This window comes from Lepidochelys olivacea, assembly GCF_965140295.1.
Source record: "Lepidochelys olivacea isolate rLepOli2 genome assembly, chromosome: 7".
NCBI classification, from domain to species: Eukaryota; Metazoa; Chordata; order Testudines; family Cheloniidae; genus Lepidochelys; species Lepidochelys olivacea.
Window position 1 is genome coordinate 35,084,425 of NC_140417.1, and position 22,418 is coordinate 35,106,842.

Sequence of the window (22,418 nt, forward strand, 5' to 3'; positions counted from 1 at the left end):
TGTCTGCAGGGGAAACCAACAACAACAACAAAAATCCAGTTTTTCTCTTTGGCCCCAGTATGACAGCTGAACCAATTTAAGAAAGCAGAAGGATGGTGAGGGGAGGTAGTAGCCGTTGTCATTCTTAAACACACATTTCTATTTCAGCACAAGGGCTGGCAGTGGTTTTGCCAGGAAACTCATAGAAAAGACCAACTCCGTGTTTATGAAGAAACACCACTGGCAAAACAAAACTCCTTTTTATACGGGTAGCTGGCTTCTGGCGTGAGTTAAGGAAAGACGATCGTGTGGTTAAGGCACTGCAGTAGGCTGTAGGAGAGTGGTTTTCAACTCCTGGCTCTGCTGCAGACTTTGTGTGGCTATGGGCAAGTCACTTAACCTCTCTGGCCTGAATCCTCAAAGGCAGTTGAAGCACCTAATTCCCATTGAAATCAATGGTCATTAGATCTCTGGGGATCTGGGCCTGTCTTTGTTCCTGTCCGGAAAAGGAAGATGATCATTCCCCATCTCACTGCAATGATGTGAAAATAAATCCATTAAGGTATGTGAGGTATTGAGTTACTATGGTGATGGGGGCCATATAAATACCTAACAGCATGTCTTGGGAAAAAATGCACTATGTTATTTTCAGCATGTCATATTAACCTGCAGTGTAACTCCAGGCCCTGTCCTATCTCTAAGGCACTAATCAGATCTTGGTAATATTCCTGGACAGGAGAATAAGCAGCACACAATGTGAGCTTTCGTATACTTTTCCACCACTGTTGGCATAGCTTAGACTTGCCTCCAGGTAAAAATATATTTTTTTACATTTCACTGAACAAATATGTGTTTAACTTAGGAGGAAAAGATTCTCACAGATTCAAACTTCTTTTTCTGAAATTAAAAAAAACACATTTGGGGAAAAAATGGTTGTGATGCTCATATACCTGGAATTCCACATGTTCATCAATCCCTACGATACATGTCTTTAGCAAACTTAACGTAATGAAAATGAGGTCATGTGTGTATCAAGGCCCCTGTATCACTCATGCAAGAGATCTAAACAATTAAAATATGTTAACGATACACAATACAATTTTCATAATATTGGTTTTAAAATGCTGTGCTTTATTGAGAGGAAATATTCCTCAAAGCAAACAGAAATTGATACTATATTCTTCTATCCAACCATCTGTTTCTTTGGTGTACTACGAAAGCCCTCTATGATGTTTCCTAAATATCTGATTCTCTTTATGTTTTGTAGAGAGACAGTTCAGCAGAGACAGTTCAGCAACTCTGAAGATGAACAGAGGAGCAATAGACTGACTTGCATACATACAGCCTAAGTGTTTGCACTAAGGAAAACAATAGCATTATGTATGAATAATATAGAATGCATACTGCCCTGGAGGATCATTCCTCCATCCTCCAAGTCCTTCCGCTTGAGACAGCATTCAACCATTTGCTGCAAAGTGAAGTGCTGCAATTTATGGCAATTGTGTCGGCAAACCAGATTCATCACATTGCACATGCGTTAACGGTCCTCCTGCTGTGATCAGTTTTCATGTGCCCAAGGCTGCTGACTCCCTATCTTCTGCTGCTGGTGTCTCTGTAAGCTTCTTGATTGATGAGACAAGGGACACTCTGGATCTTTACATGCTAAGATGAGAATCAGTCTCAATCTCTCCTGCCGCTTCTCACCACCAATCGCAGAAGACCAATGAATACTCTTCACTCCTCCATTGCATCAAAATGCTGCAAGGGGCACTAAAGAAAAATAAAGCAGTAGAGAATATGAACCTGTAATGCTGTAGATTATAACCCTGAGATACTCTATGAGCAACCCCGAGAGACTGCAGCAAATGAGGAAAGTAATGCAGTCCTTAAAACAAGGACAATACAAGTCCATTAAAGGCAGACTAGGTGGAGATAGAAAACTTGCATGCTGGTGCCTATGTCGGTCCAAGAATCATTCTTTGGTGTGCAGTGAATTCCTTGTAATGCTGCCAAGGTCAGACAGAGCAAGGTTGATCTGCTAAGGACCAGTTAGAGCCACACATCTTAAAGGGAATAACCATAAGTTACACAAAAATTCAAACTTCCTATACAGTGGTACGGTGCTTCTACAGGTGGCAACCGAGCCCTGCCACCCCAGGCAGCAAGGCCAAAGCCAAAACCTGAGCCCCATTGCCCCAGGCAGAGGGCCTGTAACCTGAGCCTCACTGCCCAGGGTTAAAGCCCTTGGGCTTCGGCCCTGGGTCCCAGCAAGTCTAATGCCAGCCCTGGAAACCCCCATTAAAATGGGGGTCAAAACCCACTGTGGGTTGGGACCCCAAAGTTTGAGAACCACTGGGCTAATTCGTCATCCTTGTTCCATCTTCTTTATCCTAACTGGACATACACCAACATCTTGTACAATTGACACAGCTAACAAAGTCCATTATATATATATAAAAACAAAAGCATCACAAAAATCTAAGATCCAGAAGGGTACCTTCTCTTCTAATTTACAGAGTGTAACCCCATTCAACCCTGGGCTCAGAGAGGCCCACAGAGCACAAATAGCGAGAGAGCAGCGTCCACAGGCTTCAAAAGAACTGCAATTATTTTGATTTTTAATAACAGGCTTGTCAGTCTAGCAGAAAAAGGTATAATATGATCCAGTGATTGGAAACTGAAGCTAGACAAATTTGTATTGGAAATAAGATGTACATTTTGAAGAGTGAGGATAATTAACTATTGGAACAATTTACCAAGTGTTGGGGTGGATTCTCCATCACTGACAATTTTTAAATCAGGATCAGATATTTTTCTAAAAGATCTGCTCTAGGAATTATTTTGGAGATAGTCTATGGTCTGTGTAATACAGGAGGTCAGACTAGATGATCACAGTGGTCCCTTCTGACCTTGGAATTTATTAAGCTGATAGTAGGAAGAAAACTCACCTATTTTAATACTAAACAGTAGAGCTCAAATATCATACTAAAAACATGAACTTCAAGAGCCAGTTTCTGGCTTGCCCTTCTGTGTACATGAGAAAAGAAGAAGCTTTAGCAAAGCTTTTGACACGGTCTCCCACAGTATTCTTGTCAGCAAGTTAAGGAAGTATGGGCTGGATGAATGCACTATAAGGTGGGTAGAAAGCTGGCTAGATTGTCGGGCTCAACGGGTAGTGATCAATGGCTCCATGTCTAGTTGGCAGCCGGTATCAAGTGGAATGCCCCAAGGGTCGGTCCTGGGGCCGGTTTTGTTCAATATCTTCATAAATGATCTGGAGGATGGTGTGGATTGCACTCTCAGCAAATTTGCGGATGATACTAAACTGGGAGGAGTGGTAGATACACTGGAGGGGAAGGATAGGATACAGAAGGACCTAGACAAATTGGAGGATTGGGCCAAAAGAAATCTGATGAGGTTCAATAAGGATAAGTGCAGGGTCCTGCACTTAGGACGGAAGAACCCAATGCACAGCTACAGACTAGGGACCGAATGGCTAGGCAGCAGTTCTGCGGAAAAGGACCTAGGGGTGACAGTGGACGAGAAGCTGGATATGAGTCAGCAGTGTGCCCTTGTTGCCAAGAAGGCCAATGGCATTTTGGGATGTATAAGTAGGGGTATAGCGAGCAGATCAAGGGACGTGATCGTTCCCCTCTATTCGACATTGGTGAGGCCTCATCTGGAGTACTGTGTCCAGTTTTGGGCCCCACACTTCAAGAAGGATGTGGATAAATTGGAGAGAGTCCAGCGAAGGGCAACAAAAATGATTAGGGGTCTGGAACACATGAGTTATGAGGAGAGGCTGAGGGAGCTGGGATTGTTTAGCCTGCAGAAGAGAAGAATGAGGGGGGATTTGATAGCTGCTTTCAACTACCTGAAAGGGGGTTCCAAAGAGGATGGCTCTAAACTGTTCTCAATGGTAGCAGATGACAGAACGAGGAGTAATGGTCTCAAGTTGCAGTGTGGGAGGTTTAGATTGGATATTAGGAAAAACTTTTTCACTAAGAGGGTGGTGAAACACTGGAATGCGTTACCTAGGGAGGTGGTAGAATCTCCTTCCTTAGAGGTTTTTAAGGTCAGGCTTGACAAAGCCCTGGCTGGGATGGTTTAACTGGGAATTGGTCCTGCTTCGAGCAGGGGGTTGGACTAGATGACCTTCTGGGGTCCCTTCCAACCCTGATATTCTATGATTCTATGATTAAGTGCCCAAGAGGGGGCCGGAAGGTTGCAAGGGTTGCATCTCTACTCTGGCTCCCCACAACACATGAAAGGTGAAGTTGTAAGAGGTATGTTGTAAATCTTTCACACCCTGAGCTTTGAAGGAGCAGTTTTAGGCAGGTTGTAGTGGTCTTGGATGCTTTCATATGGACACTGCCTTCCTCTATGCATATTGCTCCTACTCTTGGTAGGAACAGTTTGCACAAGTAGCTGTGTGAAGGTGTACAGGGCAATATTTATTGGTAATACCAAAGCCATAATATTTCAAGTGCAGCATTTGTTTTCACCCATGCAGGGTAAAGCTCAGAATTTGATATCCAAGGTTTTCTCCTTCTATCAGAGAAGAAATTAAAAAGATTAGGACTATACTGTTTAGGAAGTAAGGCCCAGATCCTCAAAAGTACTTCGGCACCTAACTCCTATTAAAATCAATGAGAGACAGACAGACTTAAATACCTTTGAGGATCTGGGCCAAGGTGGCAAATAAGAAGGGGCATGATAGGGGACTAGAAGAATAGTGTAAAGAAAGTCACTTGAGATCTCCTATTTAACCTCTTTCATAATGCTAGACCCAAGGGCAGTGCTTAATTTGTGTCAAGGCTTGTCAGGGCTGAGCCCTGACACCTCTAAGCTTGGTAGTTCATAGCCCCGACACCTCTGGGCTTGCCGCATCCGTTACACGTCACTCAGCTGCCTGAGGAACTTCCCAAGCCCCACCACCTAATTGCTTGAGCCCTGGCACCACTTTCATTACAAATTAAGTACTGCCCAAGGGACACCCACTGAAGTGGAAAGACAACAAATGTAAAGCTAATGAAGGATTTAAAAAAAAAAAAAAACACAACACATGCAATTAACCCTGATGAATTTTTTGAGACTAAGAGCCTGGCAGCAATCACAAAAAGGAATGAACATTTACCTGCCTGAGCCAAAGCCCAGTGAAGTCCATGGAAAGACTCCCTTTGGCCTTAATGGGGTTTGCAACTGGCCCTATATGAACAATATCCAGAATTATATCAGATGAGATTCAAATGTATAAGGGATATAAACTCTCCTGCATCAAGGCTCAAGGCAGTCACACTAAGTGCACAGAATTGGGAATGTACTTCCCCTATGGGAAAGTTCCTGCCTAACTGGAGTTTCTTGCATCCTTTAAACATTTAGGGTGAAATCCTAGTTCCAGTTAAACCAGTGGAAGTTTTGCCATTGGCTTCAATGGACCCAGGACTGCACCCTTCTACTTGTCACTGTTGGTAACAATATATTGGACTAGGAGGACCATTGCTCTGACCCAGCATGGTAATTCCCATGTTCTTTCAATACACTAGCGAGAACCCCAGACAAATGCAACACAAGATTCCATTTTGTTTATTTTGTGCTGATGTTTCATTTGTATTACCATGGTGCTTACGAGCCCTAGTCATGGATCAGTACCCATTGTGCTAGGGTCTAAGATTTGAAGATACTTTCATGCTATCATCTAATTTCTACATAATCATGGATAGAGATGGCCAGACTCTGCCTTGACATATATCCCATGCAAAGGTGTAAGATGGGAGAATTTTGCCCCAAATTTTACAAAAAAAAAATAAGAATATTGGGGTATAATCTGACTGTAATCTGGAAAACTAACTTTGGTGAGGGTCACTGTGGGCAAAATTTGGCCCCATATAGGCCACTCCTTGGCCTTTTGGGGAAAGTCAAGCATAGACACCAACTCTGTGGGTGCTCCGGGGCTGGAGCATCCATAGGTTTAAAAAAATGTGGGTGCTGAGCACCCACCAACTGCCCCACTATCAACTCTCCTGCTCTACCCCACCCCAATGTTTCCCGCCCACCGGCAGGCCCCGCAGGTCATCGCCTCTCCCTCCCTCCCTCCCTGCACCTCCTGCCTGCTGTAATCAGCTGGAGGCAGGGAGGGAGGGGAAGGAGCAGGAACATGGCATGCTTGGAGGAGGGAGCAGAAGGAGCAAGGGTCAGGGGGTAGCGAGAACAGTAAGGGCATGGGGCCTTGGGGGAAGGGTGGAGTCGGGAGGGGCCTGGGGCAGAGCCAGGTTTCAAATACCTCCTGGCACCTTGGAAAGTTGGTACCTGTGAAGTCAAGTGCCATTGAGAAGCAAAGTCAGGAAAGTAACAGAAATACTTCTCTGATGGGTTGTATTTGCTGAGGAACAACCTATCCTAAATTCTCAGTTACTGAGGGACAATCTACACTCATTGCTATATTTGCTTTCCACAAGCTACTCTTAATATAACCCTTTATGGGGGGATGTACCCAAATATTTGGATGCTAATATCTAAACTATAGCATTACGTTTATTAACCTAAATTTAGGATGTTGCAGATTATGTACCATGACTTGAACCAAATTTTGTCCTTTTGGCTAATTTAAGCATTATACCAGATGTACAAATGTTCTTTCCTTAACCTGTGTATTAGATAACAAACAGATTTAAATTTTTTTTATTAAAAGCTAATGTTAATTACCTGACATAGCCCATCCTTCACAAAGATGGACTTTGTGATCTATTAATGTTGAACCTCTTAATTACATTTTAGCCATGACCTAATTAACATTCTAATATGGGAAGAACACTTTACTTCTGGTGCTTATCCAGCCTTCAATACACAGCTCTCTTGGTTAGAAACAAGATATTTGGCTTGAACCAGATACTTAAAGCAGTGCAACCCCCAGATGTGGAAGCAGCTCTACTAGTATAAACGTGCTTGTCGCAGTATATCTTATTCACTTCCAGGAAGGGGAATAAATTATCCCAAGATAAGGCACCTTTATACCAATATAACTACATCCACACTATGGGTTGTACCAGTACAACTATGTGTTTTTAAAAAAGAGTATCAAACCCTAACCAAAACACTTATATCAGTACAAAAAGTTGTGTTCAGAGCAGGCCTGTTGTAGTTCTAAGCTTCTTATCTGATTGGTACCTAAAATGTATGTGAAACTCGTGGAGGATATTTGTGGCACCTTAGAGACTAATCAATTTATTTGAGCATAAACTTTCATGAGCTCACATAAGCTTATGCTCAAATAAATTGGTTAGTCTCTAAGGTGCCACAAGTACTCCTTTTCTTTTTGCAAATACAGACTAACACGGCTGCTACTCTGAAACCTGTCATGGAGGATAGTAGGGAAGCGGACCATGAGCCTGTTTGTAAGTGTACTTACAGGGCCTTTCCAAAATACACTTGAAAGTAACGTTTTACCAATAAATTCCATGGCTTGTCTTTGTTTTTACCATCAGGCAGTAGAATACCTTCCCAATGCAGCAGCTTAAACACATGCCAAAACCAGCTCTCAGCTATTGCACTGGTGGAACCAAGAGCAGAATATGGCTGGTCCTGAGTAAAAGTACTCATGGAAATAAAATTTGTTTCCTTTCAATGTGTAAGCCAGTCAAAAAAAAAAAAAAAAAAAACTTGCCCCAGAAACGTAAGCACTTTACCAAAAAGTCAACTTACCAAATGTATCGTCAACTTCTTTACAGACCTTTCATGTGAGTAAAGGGAGTTTGGAGTTTGCTAGCATGAGTAAAAAGATTCAGAGTATTAGTCAGTACACAGCACATATTTACTCTCTGCTGTAAACAACTCCTTCCAAAATTAAAATTCTTCTAGGCAAGTAGTTCAATTACCCTAAACATTGAGGCCATTAATCTTTGCTTTAAAGAGCTCTGCATGTGGCTTGAGACACTGTTTTCATTCAGAACTTGTTTACATCGCCAAATATACTTCAGGATGTCTGTTTACAAATAACATGAGCACATCTCAGTCACGCCTCTTAACCTAGTGACTGGAGTGAATCTGCGGAGAGTGCAGTGTCCAGGATTGGTTCTTTGGACTCTGATCTGTCTCCACGTGACCTGACCGGGCAATGTCCTGGTTTGGTTGATAATCTGGGGTTTGATCACTTCCTACCACAGAAAAACCCAGAGGGAAGGAAGAGGGGCTAGAAAGCTCAGTGAGGTTCACCTCACCAGATTTCTTGGTTCTACTTCCCTTAGGTGGGAGAGGTTTTGAGGCTGGCAGAGCTGCCAGCTACTTCCCTAGCCCAGAGAAAGGAGTCAACCATGTGGAAGTGTCTGGATGGTACTCTACTGGCCCACTCCCAGCCCAGCTGAATGGTCCAGGAGTCTTACTGCCTTGTCAGACTGCTCCCAGGGCTGTACAGCAGGACCTTCAGGGGAGAGTCCCCAGCAGTTAGAATGCTAGGGCAATATTAACACCATGGAGGCATTGGCACAAGTATCTTCTGGGATGAGTCAGCCAAGGAGCATGCTGTGGAAAGAAGCTGGTCCTCAGCTCCACCTCAGCCCACAAATCCCATGGCTTCTGAATACTGTGGTGCCCCGGGGAGGGATGTACATGGGGGAACAGGAAGCAAGGAAGGGTGGTACAAAATCCCAGAATGGTGGACGCTCGCGCGCACACACACACTCACTCCGTCCTGCAGAATGAATGGCCTGGCCTTTGGTTATGGGGCTTTTGTTGTAAGCATAAAGTTGCCACACATTGGTTTGAGATAAGTGCATTCATTCACAACAAACTTTAGCCCCAGCAACAATACTGGGAGATTGTGTTGACAGGAGCGTGGTTTGAATAAAATAACTGGGATAAGCAGAAAGAGAAAGCTCCTTGGATTTTTGTTTTGCTCTTTAAGCCAAAAACATCCTGTACCTATGAACACATGAATTATTATCATTTATATTGCAGTAGAGTTCCCAGCCATATTCCCTCTTGCAGATCCTTGGGTAGATTCCATCCCTTGTTAAAGGGGCCCTTTCCAAGACCAGCAATGAAAATAATATAGAATATAACATATGCCTAATTTTCTCCCTCACAGCCCTGAATAAAGAGAAAAGGTAGAACCATTTTCAAATAATGTCTTTACGGCACGTGAATAATCATCACTTGTTCACCACTTACACCAAAAATATAAAATGTGTGCAGTGTTGTTGTAGCCCTACTGGTCCCAGAATATTAGAGTGTCAAGGTGGGTGAGATAATATCTTTTACTGGACACACTTCTGCTGGAGAGAGACAGACAAGCTTCAGGTCCTGGAAGAAAAGCTCTGTGTAGCTTGCAAGCTAGCCTGTCTCACCAAGTTTGTCCAATAAAAGATATTACCTCACCCACCCTGTGTCTCAGACATATAAATGAAATATAACGAAAGATTAGCTAATTCCAAATCTCTGTTTAACATCTACCCTGGACATAGATTTAATAATACAATCACAATCTATTTATGCTTTAATGCACTAGTTCTTCCCTTTACATTTTCCCAGCATGATAATGAGCTGCTGGTTGCCAATATACTGAAAATAGATTTTGTCATTGTTTTATAACCTAGCTTCCCCTTGCAGTTATAAACCAATAACCGTAGGGCAGGCAAAATCGAAAGAGAGACAGTGCTCTGTATTACACCCACAGGCCTCGTCTCAGCCAGAGCGGAGGAAAGGTGTATAGTAATGGTCAGCGACTGAAATATGCAAATCCCTGTATTCTGACTGGTCATTGCTCTCAGAACTCCCCCATCCGGATCATGTGGTGTTCTACACGGTTTCAGCTTTTCCTGTAGTTTAAATACAAACTCGCTCATCATTGCTCAAAATATGTAACTAGACTAATAATATTATTGATTTTATTAATATAACAACAACAACGAATTTGCTTCCTGTTTACTCAGCAATCACCATCCTGGGCTTGCAAACACCTCCTCACTCATCCCTGGAGTTTATTTAACCCAGGACACAGATATAGCTTTATCAACAGGAAGCAACCGCAAGCTATCGTCTAAATACACACACACACACACACACGAACAGGGAATTCTCCTACACCTTCAGATCAGGTCTTTGACTGGCCGTATTTGCAAGCTAAATCCAGGCACAACAGCAAAGCGCTCCCCTCCCAGGAACGTCTTAACATTTTGCAAAATGAGTAACCCATGCGGAAATAAGACAGATTGAGGTAAATGTGTCGAAAAATAAATTGCTTTAATGAAACCTCACGTTAGTTCTGAGGAAAGACTACATAGGAAGCCAAAAGTTACAAGTTGTAAAAATGACTGACAAATCGAGATTGGATACATCATTGGTCTCAAGTGGAGCTAGTCAACATTTTATGCAGGAAAAGGGGTGGGGTGAGAGAGGAAGAAAAATTACCTTTAAAAGTGATTTTCGTTCACGAAAAATAGTGCATATTGGCATGGTTTCATCATGAAAAAAAATCAACTTTTTACTATTTTTAAACCTTATTAAAGTGTTTCATACACTGGAAACTGGGTTTTCAGCAAATTAACGTTTTATAACGATTTTGATCATGTTTTCGTTTTTTTAAAAAATCATGAAAATAGAAAGACAAGAGAGAGTCCGTTTCAGACACTTCCGAAGTAAACAACTTTTTTTTTTTTAAAGTGAAAATACGGTTTGATTATTCTACCAGCTCTAGTCTCGAGATCCGACCTTATTGCAGGGCCAGGCGCTGGATGCTACTTGGCATTCTTGTCCCTGTAACCAAGTGGCTTGCTTTCTTGTATTACCAATAGTCTAGGAGCCAGATCCCGTCTGTCCTGATAAAGGAAACCCCCCCCCCCCACTGACCTTGCAAGGAGTTCTGCCTAAAGATTCAGACATTAAGTGGGATACATACATGTCCTCCTTGCTAGGGACACGGAGTTATCTGGGATTAGAATTATTCCGGACAGATCCATAACTAGCTGGCAGAGCCTTCAAACACAGACCGCAGTTTCTTCTCGCGAAACTAAGCGCCTGATCCTGCAATCCTGAGAGTTTTCCCACTAACTTTTTTTTGGGGGGGGGGGAGGCTAAGCCCTTCATGTTCATTTCTGTAGTCAGCTCTAAAGGTACAATGGGTGGACTAGGAAGCCACCAATAAGACTTTCGCCTGAATGAAGAGTATTGGACCAGAGACTTGCAAACTGAATCTAATCCTATCCTGCGGCGCATATACCAGGACACCATGCATTGTACTATTTACCTGTCTGACACGACTGATCTCCCCCACCTTGTCTCTCACGTGACTGGGATGGACGCCTCTTTATAATATGTATACAGTAATTTACGTTTGCAAAGTGCTCTGTAAATATTACAAATGTGCATCAGTGTAACTGTGTAAATGTAACATTATTACTCCAATGGGAAGAGTTTAATTTCGCTTACTACTAAATCACAAGAAATCAAACCAGGCACAGAAATAGAACCGATACATAAATAAGATCAGCTAACCCATTATTTTTTAATAAAAAGGGGGGGGAGGAGAACGGAGATTAAAATACCTATTCAAGCCACAAACAGGACGTAGTAATGGTTTGCAAAATGATCAGCACATAGAGTTTTCTAATCCAGCGAGGGAAAGCTGCACAGGTGTTTGAACGCCCCGCTTCCGCGCCTGGATAGCGGACTGCTTCGGGACTTTCCCCCGCCGGCCCCTCGGAGCTCTGTGCCCAGACCCCGATCTCGCTGCTGTTCCCCGCGGGCAGCCCTGAAAGGCGCTACTCACTGCGGAGCTGTCAGTCACGCTGGGCGAGTCGAACCAGTGCACTTCGACCGCCTTCGCTTCTTCTCGTTCCCCCCGACGCCGCAGCCTAAGGACCCGGGCCGGTCCTGCTCTTTGTGAATGCTGTAGGGCTGGAAGCTGGGAGTGTGAGTCAGGGCCTGAGTTACTCAGAACAGGCGGCTCTGCTCTTTTTTCTTTTCTTTTTTTTTTTCCTCCGCCTTCCTGGGCATTGCTTTTTACTGAGTTATTTAATTGGGTTACTAATTACTCACTTAATTGGGAGAGGCTGGCCAATAAAATTAAAATCAATCAATCTTTGCTGCAGGAGGTCAGCCACGGCAGCCATCCATAGCCCTGATCTCCTCCATCTGTGATGCCACCCAGAGAGGGAGACACATGGCCAAGGTGTTCACAAGCGCAGACAGCATCGCTCCCTGCAGCGCACTGGGGATCGCAGCCACCTGCCAGAAGCAGAATTGTAGCGATGATTGGCACGCTGCAAAGCCCTACACTCCGCCTCTGCCTCTTATCAGCCCGATTTAAATGATCCATGTTCTCAAGGCACCCGTTTGGGACATGGATCCTGCAAGCCAGGCTCTGCATAACCTGATCGGCAGGCACCAGGCCACACTTGTAGTGCCAGACAGACCGAAATAAATCAGCTAATTCAATCCACTAATAATCATGCAAACAATCCATTGAACGAAGTTGAGTCCCGCGCAGTCCGTGGGGCCGCTCTCGGTTTCAAGAGCAGCAGGCTCGGGCTCCTGACCTGTTTTGCTCTGTCCCCAGAATTAAATTAAAACCTAGGGTGAAATGAATATGACTCCCCCTTCCCTTCGTGCCCACTCTGGAAGGCAGCGAAAGGCCGGGTCCAGCAGCGGATGGTCTCTGCCTGTCTCACCACGCTCCAGCTGGGAATCAGACACTCAGACTGGCTGGCTGATTATTTTTCCCGTCAGCAATTTAGAGACCTTCCTTTGAACAGATCAGATGTCATCGGATTTTGACAACATGCTTCCCCCCCTTCAGGGAAGGATGCTTCAAAGTACAATGCGCAGAAAATTTCACACCGAAATAGTTCATATGTCTATACAGCACACCTTCAAAGAAGAAAATGACTGCCTAGCGCGCTAGGATGCCCTCATTTCCGTCTCGTCCAGGTGGGGAGGAAGGAATTAAGATGCTTTAAGAAGTCTTCAGAACAAATGTTCTCTTTGCTCTCTCTGCTAGACCAGCAGTTTGTTTCCTGCGGCGTTATTGTTTTTTTTAAAGAAGGGACAATTGCATGTTTCCGCAGCCACGCTATGATTTGATAACTCAATAGAAAAACCAGTACATTCTGTATTCAAACAGGCAGGATCTCACGCTATCCTGCTATTCATCTCAGCAGTTAACAAAACAGCCCCCGTAACATAGCCCTGGCACGGAATCCTTGACTATATATATTACATGCAATAGGTGAAATATTAAGATTCTCGCAGCCCGTGACATTTACGAGTTGAGAGTGGAAAGGAACTGGGGGGAGCTATAATTCACTGAAATGACTTCAGCAGAGCCAACCGTTCTCTTCGAGCGCTATCACCGAAACACCTAATCAGTTTCCAAGCTTGCTTCGTCCTTTCCATATTCCACCCCGGTGGAATTAATAGCTGGAGGAGATATGGAAGGACGCGATGGGCAGCCAGGGTCGCCAGGCGGCGGAAACCGGTGTCGCTCCGTTGATTTCAGAGTAGTTAAACTGATGTACACCAGCTGAGAATGTAAGCAGAGGAGTCTGTAACTGACAGCTTCAAGAGTTGGAGGAGCAGAGGGCAGGTTGTGGGCACAGACCACCTGGATGGAGGCATCATGAAAAATCCCTAGCGCACAACCCTTCCCGCCCCCGCCGACACCTCTAATTCCCATAGCTCATCTTAATGGGGGGGGGGGGGAGATTCAGACAAGCCAAAATCGTTTACCAGCCCAAGAAACTATTCTCTTACAACGAGCGAACCTAGGACCCGTGGCGTTTCCATCCGCCCATTTACCTGAGACACCCTATTTCCTAAACATCATAATCAGCCCCAGACTCTTCTCTTTTAATGTGCGATTAAGGGTCAGCCTCTGGGGGGTTCCTATCTGGGGTTTCCTGAATATTTTTCTCTCTCCTTATTTTGAATAATCGCTTCTGTTGCCCGAAAAGGGCTCAGCCGACAGAGCAGCATCCGAATTTGTGAGCGCTCTGTGTAGATAGTACCACGGGGTGCGGATTGAACGCGGAGATATTCCAGTTAGCATTTCCGAAATTGTTAGACACAGACCGCAGAGAGGGCCGGTCTGCTTTCGACAGACTGTGGGCCCGAGCCTGCAGTATCAGCCCCGAAATTTAAGACAAAACAAATAGCATCGTGTGTAAAGTATCATCGTGTTACCAGCAACTGATTTATTTATTTATTTATTTGCAACAAAAAAAACTTCCCCTTGCCGCACAGTGTTAAAATCGTGCTGGTAAATTCGAGGACTCGAACACGCGGTTAGGACGCACTGAATGCACCCTCCAGGTTGTAAAGAATGGGTGATTCGCTCCATTTCCGGAGGCAATTGTCTACGTAACTCTGGTTTTGTGACGTCTAGCTTTCGAACATTCCAGTGTGCTGTATCTGTGGGTAACTTCGCGGCAGCTTCGAGGGACCCGTTTGTATCGTTTGGTTCACGCTGTTTCACGGCCGATTTCTCTTGCTCGGCACTTCGCATATTAAATGTACAGAGCAAGAGAGAAAACCTGTTATCGAGAGAACTTTCTTTGACGCAAATGTTAATGTGAATATTTTCATACTGAATGAATAATGTATTTTCAGTATATTTTACATGGTTTCGATTTTTTGGTCTTAATCTTTATCGGATACAAGGAAAAATACCATCCAGTTAAAAACTTTTAAACCGCTTAATTTCTCCTTAGAGGAAGTATGGTGTGTGGTTACGTCTCTAGTTAAAAGGTAGCTATTTAAATATATAAATATAGGGGCAAACAGTGACATTGTTCCAGGGTGTTGCTCAGAGTAATTTAAGATCCAATTCGGTCTATAGTTTTAGCATTTTCTTATGGACCCGATCTTTTATACTCCATTGAAGTTGATGGGGAATTGGACATTATATGAAACTTAGGCAACACACAATAATATGGCATAGAGGAAATTAGTGTTGGTTTTCTGTAGGCAGTCCAGATAACGATTTGCTTATTACTAAACCAAACAATTTATAATACGCATTTTGTGCCGTTTAGGGAGAATCATCGGCTTCGAAAGCTTGTATATTTTAAATTATTTGGTGGCCTTTTAAAAGTAACACGATAGCTCGGCTATCCACTTTCACATATTACCACACCCACATCAAGAAACTCTGTTTCGCCTCTAATTTAAGTGAAAACAGCATTTAACATATTTACTGTGCAGACGTATCACTTTTTACTTGCTAACAGAAGTCGTACGAAAAGCAATCAGTGAACTATATATAAAAAAGCAATGCGTGAAATATACTAAGTATGGACCAAGATGAGGGAAGTTGGGCTGAGTAAAGATTTAAGGATTGTGCCCCCTAGATCCGCGCTACTCTGCGGGTGAGAATTTACTTGTGAAAATGAATACAGTATCACAAATGGAAGAAATAAAGCGACAAGAATACAGTATGTCTCTGGAACAGAGTTGTGTATCTTCTGTTTCGTTTTGATCTGTCAATTAACTTGTATTTGAAAAGCTAACAGGAAAACTGCTTCTACTAAGACACAAACACATTACCTTACTGAAAGTAACTGCTCATAAAATACTTTATTGAAATAAAGTAAATATCTTGCATTAACTGATCATAAAATGCAGTTTTCGGATAACTTGGGGCACCACAGGATTGTAGACAGCAAGTAAGGCTTAAGATAACAGTAACAATCTCCTCCTGACCCTTTCAGGTTGTCATACAAAATACAACAATCTTCCATCTCAGAGCTCCCAAGCCGATACAGAGAAAGAGAAACGGGTGTGTTTTTCCTTATGTACATGGGGGTGGGGGGGGGGGAGAAAAAGAGAGGGAAAGGAATCAACCAAATATTAAATACAACGGAAATCAAATGGTAATAATAATCCACTAACCATTTTGTCACCCATCTTCTTCCACCTTGCATCTTCTTGTGGAACAGAACGCTGCATGGGCCTTGTCTAGTTATCCTGCTCCTCATTCCACATTGTGGAAACTAGGTTTTAAAATAGAAGGGAGTGCATGAGGCCTAACAAATGTATGGCACACAAGTCTAAGGATCAGTCCAACTGCTGCAGATAGTGTGTTTCTCATAGTTAATCCAGTCTTTTAAATGTTCAGGTCTCGTTAGCGAAGGCACTTGATCGACGCTGCTTTGTAAGTCTTTGTGCTGTCTGCCACGCTAACGAGGCATCCTTGATTTTTTTTTCCTTTTTCCTTTTTTATTCCTCCTGGTTGACTTCACATGGCGAGTTTAGGCTTTCCGCCTGTTTCTCTGCTTCCTTGGCTCGCTCCTGCTCCGTAAGTTGCTCGCTGGTTGGGATGGAGTTTTTCTTCGGGCGGCCTTTAGGTTTGGTAGGGGATTCAAGGCCCCCACCTTGTAATACCTGGAAAACCAAAGGATATTCCAGAATAAAACAACGCTTAAAGGTGCCTGATACAAGGGCTTTGTCCTATTGTGAAAGCTATAGGCTGGCCGATATTACACTAAAAATTATAACGAGAATCAAAACTATATTCTATGTCTCCAGTATTTCAACACCAGGTCTGGGAGGCAGCCAACTAGAACAGCTTACAGCTGGCTTGAATCATGACCTGGGTTGCATTTACTGCTTTTAACAGATCTTTACCTCTATAGATCACCTCCCTCACTTGGTCCTGAATATCCTGGCCGGGGTGGGGGGGGGGGGAGAGGACATATCCTCAAACCCCCGGAGCAGACTTGGCTATTGGTTTCTTTCCCTGTCTTCCTGCGCTCCTCAATGTTGTGCCTTTGTGCAGTTGCATTTTTACAAGCTCTTCTGCTGTTCATGATAGATACCCCCTTCTGCCATAGCCAGCCGGGCTGGGTTTGCAGGCCTTTGTCACCAACAACGTAGAAAAGGGAGAGAATCTATATCCGAACAATGAGCAAATCAGGGAACACAAAGAGAGATGTTAGATTCGAAGAGCGAATAATCTAAACCCCTTTTCCTCTTCCGGCAAGTGCCTAACGTTCCCTGATGCAACCAGCTATCGGCCAGCAACCAACTTCTACCTGGGGTGGGGGGAGACCCGAGGCTTTACAGACAGACAAGTAAAGACACTTACTATTTTCTTCCATTTCATTCGCCTATTTTGATACCACGTTTTCACCTGAAGTTGACTGAGACCCAGGGACTCTGCCAGGTCTATTCTGCAAGGCGAGAGAAGACACACGTACTGCATCAGAAAACCACCCACTTGCCAGTCAAAACCCCACTGCTCAGATAAATCCCATACATCGCTCCGCTCCCCTCCCCCCTTGGTCCGTATTGTTCCTTAAGGAAGGATTGGGACTAGTCGGGCGTTCCCAGCCCTCTTTCCCCATCCCCACCAAGCTTCTGTTCAGCAGGTATCTGAACTGGGAAGGGGGGTGATCTGTGGGCTGGGGCCAGGACCGCTTAGTCCGCCTGGTGCCCAGCCCCGGAGTCTGGGGGCAGGTAACCCAGCCTGACTGGCCCCGTGCGCTGCCCTGAGACTGCAGGGCAGAACTGGTCTTATGGTTGGGAACCCTCTACCCCTCACCCACTCCCGGCAGCGGCTCCTGCCCCCCCCCCCCCACCTGTCCGGCGTGGAGAGGTATTTCTGTTTCTCGAAGCGCTTCTCCAGCCCCATCAGCTGCAGCTCGGTGAACACCGTGCGGCTCCGGCGCCCTTTCTTGGCTTTGCTGCCCTGCTCCGGGGGTCCCGGCTCCAGCTTCCCCCGGAGGTGCAGCTCCAGCGGGAGGTGAGGGGATCCCGAGCCGCCCTGCAGCCCCGAACCTGCAGCCAGCAGGGCCGAACCCAGGCCGGAGCAGCCCAGGGGGGCCAGGGGAAATTTGAACACCGCCGCCTGCTCCGCCTTCAGCACCGCTGTGGAGAGAAAGACACGGTGAGAGCAGGCAGGAGCCCTTGGCACGTATCTAGCGCTGGCTCAGCTTCCCCAGATCGCCGCATGGCTGTTGGCGTGTTTCAGATACGCCGTGCCCATGTCCCAAGCCACCCCAGCCAGCCCCTACGACAGCTGAGAGGCCCCGGGCACCGCCTGGGAAAAAAGGAATAACAGGGTCGGGGGGGGGGGGGAAATGAAGGAAATGTGGAGTCCCGCGGGGAAAGCAGGATGGAGTTCAGTGGGGGGAAATGGGTTACTTGCTGAGCTCTGTGTGTGGATCCAAAGACACGAATAGGACAAGCATTTAACATCACCATCCAGCGCTTTTTTTAATTTCATTTTTCAAACGAGTCTAACCTTCATTCAGTGAGGGGGGGGGAATCAAGTTGGGAATACTTTATACGTCAAAGCGATCAGACTGTCAGGTTTTCTTAACTTCAGCGTTGTATTTCTGTCTCTTTTAAACATTTCCAGTAAAGAAACAACATGAACGTTATTGTTCGGGGGCGGTGCGGGGGGGGGGCGGGAAATGAGTAAAATGCAACACAACTAAGGAAAGGGGGAACGATTAAAATATTTCCAATTAGGAGAATGAAATGTTCACAGGTCTCTTAAACCAAAGTCTATTTTTTTAAAAAAGGTAGCCAATATTCTTCAGCCTAGATCTGTATATTTATTAATGTTTGATACCCCCCGTTCAGTAAATATCTTGCTGTAATATAAAAATCCCAGATCCAAGTATGATCGAATTGTTATTATGTAAATGTATTTTCAAATTTAAGATAGCCGTTGATAATTAATAGTTTGGGATTTACAAGTGGGTATAACTTAAAATAATTTAAAGGCACTAGTATGTAATAAGACCTAATAAAGGTCTTAGTTCTTGGCCATAGAATAAATAACCAAGATAATAGAATAAGATAGCGTACATGGACTGGAGGTTATGGCACTGGCACTGATATATATATATATAGTCCAAAGTCCCCGTATAGTTATATAATATTTTCGTTCTTTGCGTTTTCATTCATTCTAATAAAATATTAATTTTAATAACCATCCAGAATACTGGCACATTTTGCATGTAAAGCAATATGCTATAGAACAAAACAGAAAGGGTTTATTCTAATTTAAATTCACAAACAAACCCATCGTGAAATGTATAATACTGAATCACAATCAAAACATTCAGGTCTAACCTTTCTCGATCCAAAATATTGTAGTAATGCCTAACAAGTTATTTCTAAACTGGCGATACTTCTTCTCTGAACCACGTATTTAGTTTCAACTCTCTTATTTGAAGTATAAAATCAAATTGACAAATGACCTCCTGGACGTTTAGTTTGCTAATAGCAGGCTAAGAAACTATATAAACTTACAGTTCAAGCATCCCTCCCCGGAGCCCCCCACATGCCCCGCACAAGTAGGAAGTCCTTTCCCTATTAATCTTGAGGAGGAAACAGCAAAAGACCTGGCTCAACGCATATGCAGAATTAGCTTGGAAATAATGAATAATTCATTCAGTATATTACAAAGCTTTGATGGGGGAGGAACTAAAAGGACAGTACGCTGCACTCGCTAGAGCGATTTAAATTAAAACACAAACCGATGATCTTGAACGGCCTCAGACAGCAAGGAAACTACAGGGACAATCAGGAAAAAATGTTTCTAAAAGGCTTTTCCAACTCCCTCTCCCGGGCCTAAATATAAATTGTGTGGCAGAAGCACGAACTTTTATTACCCCAATTTAGGATCCGCCCCTGCTCCTCCTGAAGTCAATGGGAGTTTTGCCATAATAATTTATAAACCTCATTATACTTGGTTTAATATTTTAAAGGAGCATTTGAGTTCGGCCGGTCTGTAAAAAACATTCCCTCCATAGAAAGAACAGGAGGACTTGTGGCACCTTAGAGACGAACAAATTTATATGAGCATAAGCTTTCCTGAGCTACAGCTTCATCGGATGCAACGATCCCTCCAAAGAGCAATTGTTGCTCTGATTCTTTATGCAAACAGACTGTGTTATGGGAAACAATAAACTGTGTTCTTTGTATTTGATTCTTTTTTCTATGATAAAGAAAGATTTGGTTATACATAAAGGTAGCTTTGGAAAGAATAATTTTCAAATGGACAGTTTTCAAATTCAGAAGCCATAAATGGTTTGCTTATTGTGTCTGTAATATATCAGTAATATATTACATATGTCCAGATATATATGTTACAGTCTATATATTACACTATATGTGCACACCCAGATGAGTAATGTTCTATGTAGTCCATTACTAAATACAAATAAAAGTTCTATATTTGTCAGTCTACAACGTTCTATATTTGCCTCCTTCCATACAATACAATCATAATATCACTATTTAGGGTCCAATCCCTTACTCTGTACACAAACACAACTTTCCTTATCTTGGAGGGGCTTTCTCTAAATAGGATGGGACCCATAATACAGCTTTCATAAGGCCCAAGCTTTTAGGCCTATGTTGAATTTAAATCCAGTCAAGGCCTTCAGTGTCAGAAGGCAAAGAGCCTGTCTGAAATGCTTACAAACCGTTTACTCACATTAATAACCCAATCGTTTATTTTAATGTGTAGTGAATGATATGAGTTTCCTTCTGAAAATAACCTTGACAAGTAAAGTGAAAAGAAAATTGGTGCAATTCTTGGGGGGAAAAGATTAGAAATGCCACATACTATTTTGAAAGTTTTTGTTTTGTTTTCCTGGTGTAATTACAATGTGTCGTTTACCAGACTAAGATTTCGCCCTGCGCAGAAGGGAAAAAAAGTTTTTCCCAATTGAAAGCAAGCAAATCGAATGCGAAGGAAACAGTCTGTTCCCTTTGATGAGCCTAATAAAAATCAGTTATAGGAGAAAAATGCAGCTCAAACACTTGGGAGAAAGGGAAAGAACATAGTTTGTTTCATGCCAGTTATGTATAGGCTGTTTAGATGTGTGAGAAACCGGCTTCTCTTACAATCCTGTTTGGAAAAAACTATCTTGTTATTTTGAATCTTCCTTTCTGGGTGTGTATGAGATATTTGCTTGACTGTGGCCTAAACTTCTGGCATGAAACCACATGAAATGGGATCGTCCTAGTGGCATATAAATACAGATCCGTTTGTGTCTTAGATGTGAAGGGATCTATCCACCGAACTCGGCCGCTGAACGGATCCCTGAATACAGAGAGCTGCTTCGTGTTTCCACCCTGACCCCAGCTCCTCCGTGCAGTCGCCCTTTGCCACCAGGCACGCTGACAAACAAGGGAAGAGAGGTCTAAGCCTGTTACCATCTGGGACGACCCCTGCCATCCCCGGGACCTGCCCTGCGCCGGGAGCCCAGCTGGTTCCCCGGGGAGGGAGCTAATGCACGGGACTGTCACTCTGGGCAGAGCGCGCCCCTGTCCTCCCCCTGCACCTAGTCTGGCAGCCGCTGCCGGGCGGATGCAGACAGACTCTGCTCCCCGGCCTGTGGGGGGGGGGGGGCAAGCGAGGCCGCGGGACGTACCTAGGTGGTTGTGGTAGGGTCGGGCTGAGAGCAGCGCTTGCACCCCGAACTTGAGGAGCTCTCCGGCCGGCGCCGAGACCTTGGAGTCGGGGTGATCCGTCAGGATTTCCTCGATCATAAAACTCCGGTAGCGATGCGAGCGGTGGTCAGGAAAGGCTTCCGCTGGGAAATAATGCGCGGCTCCCAGGTCCAGGGGATGCTGCATCCTTCCCGCTGCGTGCGAGGCCCCAGGCCAGACCCCAGGGACGCCCCCAGCCCCTTTCCTCCGGGAGGCGCCGGCTCTCTGCGCCGCGGGCTGCACAGATCCTGCCGGGCTCGCCCTAGAGCAGCCCTCCGCCTGGTGCCTCTGGAAGGGCGCCCAGGGACCTCGGGCAGGCTTTGTCCATTCTCCCTCCTGGGGTTTGGCTGCCCAAGCGCGCAGCTGCCCCGCAGCCCCGGTAGCCTTTCCCCTTCGGAGGGGCTCGAGGGGCTAGCGCTCGGCGTGTGCTTGCCCCGACCACCCCCCCTCTTCCTTCCCCACGGCACCGAGTGGCTGAAGATCTCCTTAAGGAGTGAGCCCAGGCTGGAAAAGTTACAACCTCATGCTGCACGAGGCACGTCATAGGAGAGCTCTTTCTCCGCCCCAGGACTGAAGACAGCAGCCTATTATATTCCTGACCTGAGTCTGGGACTGTAGGAGCTGGACTGGGGTGTGTTGGGGGGGGGGAGAGGGGGAAAAAGGGGGCGCTTAGTACCTGGAAACGAAAGGTTAGGGAAGAGCGTCTATCCTGTGCCGTTTAAAGCAAATGAGCCTTTATATTTTCCTAGGCACCCAAACCAGCGATGACCGATTTGAAGCTAAAGATACTTTACAGCAAGTATGCACCTCCAGCCCGCTCCGAACAAGAAGAGGAATGTGCCCGTGGTTTAGAAATGCTGGAGCTGCATTTACCCTCTAGGATGTGCAACGTCCTATTGGTTTTAAATGTAGTCTAAGGACGTTTTCCAAACGCAAAGCCAGCTCTCCTTCGTAGCTCATCTCCCCATCCAGTTTTGCAGGTCAGGCACACCTCAAAG

The 22,418-nt window shown here is 44.7% G+C and overlaps 1 protein-coding gene across 3 annotated transcripts; it reads right to left on the bottom strand.

Annotated features, from left to right (window-relative positions):
- Positions 1-1,181: 1,181 nt before the first annotated feature.
- BARX1 (BARX homeobox 1) lies at positions 1,182-21,927 on the bottom strand. 3 transcript variants are annotated; one of them, XR_014712265.1, is made up of 6 exons: positions 21,363-21,927; positions 17,547-17,835; positions 17,054-17,138; positions 15,859-16,350; positions 7,681-7,740; positions 1,182-1,749 (listed from the first exon to the last, which is right to left on the bottom strand). XR_014712265.1 is itself a non-coding variant. In XM_084632824.1 (4 exons), exons 1-4 carry the CDS (start codon positions 21,565-21,567, stop codon positions 16,186-16,188), a joined length of 744 nt encoding a protein of 247 aa, XP_084488950.1. In that variant the 5' UTR covers positions 21,568-21,927; the 3' UTR covers positions 15,534-16,185. The 3 variants fall into 3 exon arrangements, 1 of the variants encoding a protein (XP_084488950.1); XR_014712266.1 differs by lacking the exon at positions 7,681-7,740 and having other exon boundaries at positions 1,183-1,749; XM_084632824.1 differs by lacking the exons at positions 1,182-1,749; positions 7,681-7,740 and having other exon boundaries at positions 15,534-16,350.
- Positions 21,928-22,418: the final 491 nt, after the last annotated feature.

Coding starts and splice junctions, on each gene's coding strand:
- BARX1 (XM_084632824.1), bottom strand. CDS start 21,567: ATGCAGCATCCCCTGGACCTGGGAGCCGCGCATTATTTCCCAGCGGAA. Junction 17,836..21,362: donor ACCCTACCACAACCACCTAG/GTACGTCCCGCG, acceptor TTCTCTCCACAG/CGGTGCTGAAGGCGGAGCAG. Junction 17,139..17,546: donor TACCTCTCCACGCCGGACAG/GTGGGGGGGGGG, acceptor CTCGCCTTGCAG/AATAGACCTGGCAGAGTCCC.